General features: G+C 30.9%; 1 protein-coding gene across 1 annotated transcript; it reads right to left on the reverse strand.

Annotated features, from left to right (window-relative positions):
• Positions 1–1,563: 1,563 nt before the first annotated feature.
• On the reverse strand, positions 1,564–4,241 carry LOC145823781 (uncharacterized). The gene is made up of 3 exons (XM_082923316.1): positions 4,090–4,241; positions 2,560–3,166; positions 1,564–1,905 (listed from the first exon to the last, which is right to left on the reverse strand). The coding sequence occupies exons 1-3, from the start codon at positions 4,239–4,241 to the stop codon at positions 1,564–1,566; spliced, it is 1,101 nt and encodes a 366-aa protein (XP_082779442.1).
• Between the last annotated feature and the right edge of the window lie 5,583 nt (positions 4,242–9,824).

The raw sequence follows: 9,824 nt of genomic DNA on the forward strand, positions 1-9,824 counted from the left end.
ACTAAATTGCATTCCTCTTAATTCAACTCACTTTTATAGAGAGTTAAATCCATGACCTCTCTATTGGTATTAAATTATTAGAAAAGTGACAATGACTAACTAGGATAGGCCTACTTGATTATAGGACTTGAGTTTATGTCGTGGGAAGTTAAAATTCGATTATTACATTGGCTCCATTGGAGCCAAGGTTCTCTCCTTGTAGTCTCGTACTTGCGCTTGTCCTTGTAGGCTTTCGAGTCTATTTTTAGACCCAATTTTAATAATCCGAACCGTTCATATTTTATGATTTATTCAGTATATCATACCTGTAAAAAATCAAGTTGATCAGATATCAGAAAGCATATGTTCGGAAAACTGTTTATTAAATTTTAAAAAAAATAGTTTTTAGTTCAATTTTTCGAACACATACTTTCTGATATCCGATCAACTTGATTTTTTACAGGTATGATATACTGAATAAATTATAAAATATGAACGGTTCGGATTATCAAAATTGAGCCTAAAAGTAGACCCGAAAGCCTGCAAGGACGGGCGCAAGTACAACAACGGCAAGGAGAGGATCCTCATTCGGCTCGATTGTGCCATAAAAGTTAAAAACCAATATACAGTTTATTATTATTATTTATTTATAGTAAACATAAAAACGTGATTAATATATATCTATCTATATTTTTTTTTATTTAAAGATAAGATATATATATTAGCGTATGTCTGTGCCTAAAAATACGATATAAATAATTTTAAGATTAAAATGTAATTATAATTTATACGTATTATGTTGAAATTTATAAAGTTTATGTCATTTTTTGATAAAGATATTGAAAAAATATATTGAAATATTTTTCTTCTTAAAGAACTTATAACAATTTTGCTTGTATTACACGCTCTACAAAACTCAAATAAAATAACAACTCCCTATAATCTTAATGCAAATTAAGAAACAAACATATAAGATTTAAAGTTATATTTCATATCAAAATATAAAAGGCAGTAAAAAAAAGTGTAAACACTGAACAAAAAATAGAAATAAAGTTATACTGTCATACACCAAAAGAGTAGGTTAAAATTTTACAAAAAGTTGGTTAAAGTTTTACAAAAGATGTGTCAATAACATGTCATACACCAAAAATTATATTGTCATACACCAAAAATATGTATGCTTTACAAAAGATGTGTCAATAACATGTCTTCAAATATGCGTTTGTCCAAACTTCCTCCTCATTACTTTCCAAAAACTCTTTGTATCAACTTTTATGTATCCCCAATGAGGAATATGCACAACAATCTGGTAATTTGTGGAAACAAAAAAAATATAGATTAGTACATTTGTTGGAAATATACATGTCAAAATACTTTGAGATTGAAATTACCTTATTACATCCCCATCGAAGCAAGGTAGTCATATTTCTCCTTTTAAGCTCCATAGATTTTTCGGTCCAATCCTACAAAAGTCCAAATTTCAAATTATTATTAAATTGAAATTTTTTAAAAAGTTATATAAACAGCAGAAATAAATCTACATGGTTACCTTCCAATAATACGTCATTTAATCTGCATAGAATACTACAGCAACACTTCAGGATAAACAATATTTATAGTAGAATCCAAAACATCTTTAGGGAGGAGAATACTTATATGATCAAATGATGTACATCTAGACAATGTCACATATAATTGCCCATGGCTAAACACTGGTATACGCAAATCAACCCCAACAAATTTCACAGATTGTCCTTGAGATTTATTAATGGTCAAGGCATATGCTAATCGGACTGGAAATTGACGTCTTGTCATTTGGAAAGGCATTTCTGAAGAAGATGGTGTCAAATATATCCTTGGTGCGAATGCCAAATTGCCAAACTTTTTTCCAGTTAAAATTTGAGCTTCAATTATGCGATGTCGCACCTAGTAACCATCAATCTTGTAACATTACATAGTTCATCTTTCGGTGCAATGTTTCTCAACAATATTATAGGACAACCCACTTTCAACTCTAACTTAAAAATTGGCAACCCAGGAGGATCCGATGAATTTAAATATTCATTAGGATATCTATTTGTAATGGTAGGATCAATTTCATTATCTTCAGACATTTTATCTGCTGCAAGATAAGTAGATAATCTCCCTGGAAAGATATTCAACGTAGTAGTATTAATGTCACTGACATCATCGTTACGCGCAGACAGAATTGTGCGTTCAGTTAGAAATGTTGGGGTTGACGTCTTTATCATATTCAATTGTGGATAAATTGTAGAGAGTAATTCATTCAAATTTTGGCATTTGTGTATTGTTGATGGAAGGTTAACGATTTCCTCGGGATTAGTCCCAATCTAAAAAAAAGTGAAATCAATAAAAAAATAAGTGTAAACACAATTTATTAATTTAAAATAATATATATAATACAGGTTAAAGTAGTGTTACCTCTATCAAGAAATTTGCAAAATTAGCATTTTCATGGCCTTCATGATTCAAGCGCATATTCAAATCAAAAGCCAAGATATATATATGCTTCTATAGAACAGAGTGTCTTAATGATACATTCACAATTTGCTCACATACTCCTTTGGGTATAACTGGTAAGATTTGTCGAAAGTCTCCACCAAGAACAACAGTAATACCCCCAAATGGCTTTTCACTATCACAAATATCCCTCAATGTACGATCAATCGCTTCAACACAATGTCTATGTTGCATAGGAACTTCATCCCAAATTATGAGTTTTGTTTCTTTAAATAACTCAGCTTGTAATGATTGTGTGCTAAACCCACAAAGTGAATTTTCCAAGACATCTAACGGAATGCAAAATGTTGAATGTGCAGTGCGACCACTTACCAGTACCAGTGATGCAATTCCAGATGAAGCCACAGTAACAACGATATGCCCAAGGCTACAACATTTTAATGCAATCGTATTGTATAGAAATGTTTTCCCTGTTCCTGCACCCCCATTCAGAAAGAAAACAATTCCTTTATTTTGAAAAACTAAAGAAGTGATTGTATTATAAGCATCCCGCTGTCCATTATTGAGACAATCAATAATAATTTGTGGATCTGCATGTTGTGCCTCACTCTGCAGTTGTTGATGTTCAACTATCAATTGATTACCAACTACTGCACTCCAATTTGCAGTGGGTTGTGACATGGGTGGGAAGCCAATTAAACTTTGTCTGATTCATGAAGCATTTGATTCAAAAGATGGAGACCATAATCTTCAATTTGAGCCTCAGTTGGTTTAGAAATGACAAACAATGTACAAATCTTATGTGAAAGATCGTCACATATATGCGTTGAAAATTGATTCCATAATGCACATGGATTTAGTGGAGAGCACTGGATGAGAATAATACTAAGCAATCTCCTCAATTGATATCCAGTTTTTATAACTACAGTCTCTTTCAAGCATTGTATCCATTCTTCATCATCTTCTAAAAGCCCCCTTGCAACACGTGCTAATTTAAATGTATCATGCACAACATTATTACCCGTGCGTAAAGACTGAAACGACTTTGGTCCTTTGACAACGGTTAGTAACAAGCGTAGATAAAATCTTTCACCACAATTAGGGCTAGCAAAGTATATTTTACCAATTGCATATCACTTTCTCTTGATTTCCATCTCTTTTCTGACATGAGCCAACAAAATGTTGTAGAAATTCTTGATAAGTGAATGGACATTCTTCTTCATTGGCAGCACAATATGCAAAGAAGCCAGTAAGAGTTGACATTTGTTGACCAGCTCTAGATTGAATCGTTTATAATGACTCTTCTGGGTTAAAAACAACGCAATGCATTCTAGGTAAATGAAGTTCCAATCGTATAACTGTTGGCATCTCTGCATGCAAAGGATGACCAAATATTCGCCAAGCAGCTTCTGGAGGTCCAATATACCTTGCATCGAAATATTGTTGAATCTCATTTATCATTCCTAACACCATCGTTGTACGATCATAACCCTTATAAATGTACTTATGTATATACTTGACACATCTCATTCTGGCACAAACTTCCACATTTATATGACAGTTGAAAAGTTTTGAAAGATGTGCATTGTATGGTACGACATCCCTGTTATCAATTTCTTGCCCTCTCACAGTATGTACTTGACCATTATTGCGACGACAATAGATAGGGTATCCATCTTGATCCATAGTTGTTGTTTCTGTGAAAGCTCGAGGATATCTCTTAGTGCATCTACCATTTTCCATACATGGTGCTTACGGATTTCGAGCACCACATGGTCCATGTACCATATAACATTTGATAGTTTCAAAAAGCAGAGGATCATCTTTTGGGTTTGAAAATTCTGCACAGACCAATTTGTCTACTTGAGCACATGTCCGAATTTTGTCTAGATCCTTGAGAAATAAAAGTGCATGCATATGAGGGAGGCCTCATTTTTTAAATTCAATTGTAAAAACATGTGCAACTTTATTTCCAAACACTTTATTTGTTTCTATCTCCTTCATCAAATATTTTCTCTTCAACTCAAAAACACGAGCAATTAAATCAGGACGATCAATAGGTTTTTGATATGGTAATAATGCTGAAGTAATTTCTGGCCAATTGGGATTTGCAATCATGGTAAGAAAAATATCTGGGTGTTGGTTGTATCGTGTGATAGCCATTGAATTTTGAAAGATTTCAAACATATGTCTAGGACTACCAGTAAATGAAGATGGCAAAACAAACCTTTGACCAATTTGTCCAGGTCGCACATAATTTGGATCTATATTTGACAACTCTTGGTAAAGCTCAGCCCGAAGTTTCCCTTAATTAAGCTTGTAGTATGTCAATTGATTTTGCTCAGTTACAGCCCAAGCATCTACCAAAAACTTTTGAAATAGTTTCCCACCTCTCAAAATTGTTCAATACTCTGTGGGTCGTTCAAACAAACGATAACTATAAAAATTCATTTGAGTAAGTCGATCAGTTGAAGGTCGATCATACTGAACATTCGACAATTTCAACTCAGGTTCCCATCCAAGCTCACCATATGGAAATAATAGAACATAATGTAATGGCAAGTATGCTGGGTGACATTCATTAATTTGCATCAACTCATTATTTCCTCGGAAATGTAAGATAATATCTCTCATTTCGTTTACCTCTGTTCCATCACCTGGTATTACAATTGCAATCTCATCTGTGGTTGGTAGGTTATACCGACGTCTATTAGTTGTTGAATTGTAATGAAGATGAGCAGGTAGATTGTGTCCTACCGAGTTTAATTGATGTAAAATGGCATGAGCCTGGCGATATTTATCTACAAATGCATTGACTTGTAACAAACTATCCTGAATAGTTTTGAGAACATCCCTTCTCAAGTTAGGATTTCTACGATTACGAACTTCTAAAGCTGAATAAGGGTCATAAATATATAGCTGAGCATAACTCGCATCCTACCCTGGTTGTGGTTGTGGTGATCCTGATCGATGTCGCAATTCTCCATGAATTGTGAATGATGTAGGGCCCCTTCCACTGAGTACTCTAGGATCCAATGTAGCACCAAGACTCGTAAAAGCATTGGCTGCATTGTACACTCGAGTATAACTTCGAAAGGATTTTGATTGATCATTATTCCCATCATACAATGCCTGAAGTGGTGGAGGGGGTGTAATAAGTAAAGGTAGCCTAATCTTTCCTTTCAAATAGCAAGTTCCGAATAAGGGACGGTTTATAGATGATTTTGTCAATTTTTCACCCATCCAATGTAAGGTTGAACAATAAGGACATAATACATCCATCTTGCCAAGATAATTGCGGCAAGAATCTTTGTGTGCCCGGGCGTCAATTGATATACTCGTAGGCTGATCTTCTAATTCATCATCAGTACATAGATCTTGTTAAAGAAATCGATTTATAGGAGTAGACCTACGAATATTTGTGTATAAATAAAGTTCTGTAAAACAAAACGGTATGAATAAAAGTCTGTATTTCAATATTAGACACAGTAGTTTACCGATTCCTTTGTGGAGTTAAAGATGTGCTAGGCATAGAAAACGAACATGTAGAATGATGGGTAACCATTGTTCATTTTTGTGCCGACTGAGAATCTTCAGTTATTGTTTCCCACTCCAAGTGAGTGCGATCGCGACGAATTAGTGTTAAAGAACGTTGTCTTAGTTGAATACATTCTTCTAATCCCTCTTGCTCTCGTTGCAAGCATTGAGATTCAATTTTTTCACGCTCTCGCCGTGCCCGTTGGGCTAATGCAGCTTTTGATATTACATTATCATTTTGTGCCTAAAATGAAAATATTTTATCATTGAAGCAAAATATGTGAATATTTTGTGCTTAAAATGAAACTATCTTCTTATTTCTTCCCTTTCTCTTAATTTTGTTTTCTATTTTATTTGTTTTATACCTTTCATAGTGTTATCTTTATTTCTTTCTTTCTTATTTCTTCCCTTTCTATCTTCTTATTTCTTCTCTTTCCCTTTCCCTTTCTTTGTTTTCTATTTTATATATTAAATAAGAATTAAAAACCTATCTTTATTCCTTCGTTTCTTTTTTCCTATTCTCTTTGTATAAGTAGCAACTTATGGATGGTACATTATAAATGCACATGTATCCATGCAAAATAAAAATAAATAAATTTGAAAAACACATACAACAACATATTACAATCATTCTACAAAAACAACAAAAAAAAATAAATTCATTTTATACACTCATATATTTTAACTATTCAAAATTTTGATTAGTTTTGCATCATATTTTTAAAAAAGAATATATATTACTTGACATGCATTTGTCATTCTCTTGCCGGAAGGAGCCATCTTTTCTTTTCCTTTAAACATTGGGTTGACATTTTCTTTATCTTTTGCCTAACAAATATAAATAAAATATTCAAAAGATTAAAAAAATCTTATATAATCTTATATAAATAAAATACATACAATGTTTGACTTGATTTTGTACTTACTGCACGAACACGGATAACATTAAGGTCGTGCTCATCACGGATGACCACACCAACATTTCTAGAGAGAGTTGTAAGAGAAGGCCTACAGAAATAGATTGTGAATAAATTAAAATCTATATAATAAAGTGGTAATAGTAAGAGTAAAAAATTTAAGATTTTCTTGGGTAAAAAATTCTTTTTCTTTTTTACCAATTTGGTGTTAAAGAATGTTGTCTTGGGTTAATGCATTCCTTCGATCTTTCTCTTTCTCGTTCTCGTCACAGGCATTGTCCCAATTGATATGCAGAACATGGCTTTTGATTTTTTTCACGTTCTCGCCGTGCACGTTGGGCCAATGTAGCTTTTGATAACACATTATCATTGTGTGCCTAAAATGAGAATATTATATAAGAAGGTGCATAAAATGTGAAGATTAACTAACTTACTTCCCTTTCATCATATATTTTTTCTTCCTTTTAACTAACTTTTCCTCTTTACTCGGTTAAGTTGTTAGTCATATAAGAACCAATGCATGTATTTATGAAATTTAATAAGGAAGGGAAAAATAATTTGAAAACACATTAAGCACACAAAACTGCAAACTCACTATGTACGCACTTATTCGTTTTAAGACACTACCCATCTCTTTACAAAATATACGTTGAAAAGGTAAATATTAGATCATTAGGTACATAAAATGTGAATATTAGCGTGTAATGTTTTGTATTTTCCTTTTCACTCTTCTTGTTGTTTCTGTTATATTAAAATGCATTTTTGTCTTTTTCTTCTTTCCTTAAGAACTTATAAGAAAAATAAAAATTAAAAAAATTTATATTATGTAGTTTCGTTTTCATTACATATTTATTCTTTCTTCTTATTTTCCTTTTTCGTTTTCTTCTATTATATTTTTATTATGCTATGTTGTAGATGTAACATGTGTTCATACAAATAGACAAACATATTAAAAATTCAAATTAATGCTCATACAAATGCATTAGCATATTGTACAAATGCTTACTTTAATATGCTTCAGAAAAACATTTCACATTCAATAAAAAGAATTGAATAAATTTTTGAAAAAGAAACTTTTGAAAAATGTACATAAAAAAGAGTGCATGACATTATGCAATTCGTAAAAAAATCTATAAAATATTCGAAAAAGAAACTTTTAAACATTGTTGAGAAACCATATCATGGGATGTGCATTTTTCTTTCCTTTGCCATAAGGAATAATTTTTTTTGTTTCCTTTGATATTGCTTTGTCTTTTTCCTTTGCCTTTGCCTATAAAAAATAAGTATAATATATTTATAAATTATTTTTAAAATGATAAGAAAATACATGTCCAATGTTCAAGTGACTTTTAGGCTTACCTCATGAATACAAATAGTATTAAGGTCACGCTCATTGCGAATAACAACATTAACATTTCTTCCTTGAAGAAATCGAACCTATACATACAAAAACTTTAGAGTGATAAATAAAACTTTATACACATAAATAAGAAAATTAGTAAAGGGAGGTGATATTACGGTTCGGTGTAAGTCCCCATCCACCTATAAAGTATGAGGAAAAAAAATAATTAGAATAGTGATATTGTCCATAACTGTTGTACTTAAATTTATAAGAGAGGTACTTAAATTTATATGAAGAGAAAAAAGAAAAAAAAAACCTACTTGACCAAAAATAGTGATATTGTCCATAACTGTTGTACTTCAACCTAAAAATGTTTGGTTATATAATTTTAGCCACAAAGAAACAAACAATTAGCAATAATAAAAGTTAACATAGATTTCATTGGCAATGAAATGTTATTTCCAAATCTGTTGCTACCAAATAGAATAATAAAATTGAAAAATTTATTTAAATAAATAACTGCCATGAATAGAAAATACTTAACTGGTTACAATCAAGAAGAGAAGAAATAAATAAAAATTTAAACTTCTAAAAAAAAGAAAAAGGCCAACCCAATGTTTAGAATAGATGTATTTTAACAATCATATTAAAATGATAAAATTAAAATCGGAGTACATATATTTTCCAAATTTGAACTCTTCTCTTTTCTAACTAATTTCAATTTTATAGAGATAAAATTAAAACCAAAATCAAAGCCCATTATAATCATAATGACAAATTTATGCCAAAAAAAATAATTCAACAAATACCAGAGGCACGTGCCTTTTCTGTTTAGAATGGTACAATTTTTTTTTAATTTTTTATAATAAAATGTTAAATACATTTGTTTGGGTTAAGTTAAATACTTGGTGAATTTGATTCAAAGCAAAACAGATTATGTTAAATACTTGCATTAAGTTAAATACTTGTAAGTTTAATACATTTTTTTTTTCAAGAAGACAATTAAAGTAATACACACACATATACATTGACCAGAATTTTTGAAATACAACATGGAATATTATATTCCCTTAAAAGGTGCAATATATATATATATATATATATATGAATTCTCTTGCCATATTACACATAAATGTTAAAATGTCAAGTCTTTCAAATTTTTGTTTTAATTAGGAACTCTAGATATTCACAAAAAAATTAAATGAAAAATATTTGTCATCTGTACATTAGAATCACACAGCAAATAAATATTACATTTGAATGGTACAACTAAATAAATATATTACACAGCAAATAAAATGTTAAATAAATTTTTTTGAGTGCCAGTTTAACTCTTTTGTTGCAGGAAGATCAAATGTTAAATAGTCCCTTCAAATCTTTATTTTTTTTTATAATAAAATGTTAAATACATTTTTGTGGGTTAAGTTAAATATTTGGTGAATTTGATTCAAATCAAAACGGATTATGTTAAATACTTAGGTTAAGTTAAATACTTGAAATACAACATAGAATACTATACTCCTTTAAAAAGGTGCCAAAAAAAAAAAAAAAAAACATAAACTCTCTTA

Source organism: Camellia sinensis, chromosome 1 (assembly GCF_055761805.1).
Source record: "Camellia sinensis isolate YWXY chromosome 1, ASM5576180v1, whole genome shotgun sequence".
NCBI classification, from domain to species: Eukaryota; Viridiplantae; Streptophyta; class Magnoliopsida; order Ericales; family Theaceae; genus Camellia; species Camellia sinensis.

Excerpts from the sequence above, each read along its gene's own strand:
- LOC145823781 (XM_082923316.1), bottom strand. The coding sequence starts at position 4,241 with ATGGACCATGTGGTGCTCGAAATCCGTAAGCACCATGTATGGAAAATG. Across the intron at positions 3,167-4,089 it reads ATAATGGTCAAGTACATACT|ACAAAGTTTAATTGGCTTCC; the intron begins GTGAGAGGGCAA and ends TTCATGAATCAG. Across the intron at positions 1,906-2,559 it reads TACCAGTTATACCCAAAGGA|GTGCGACATCGCATAATTGA; the intron begins GTATGTGAGCAA and ends GATGGTTACTAG.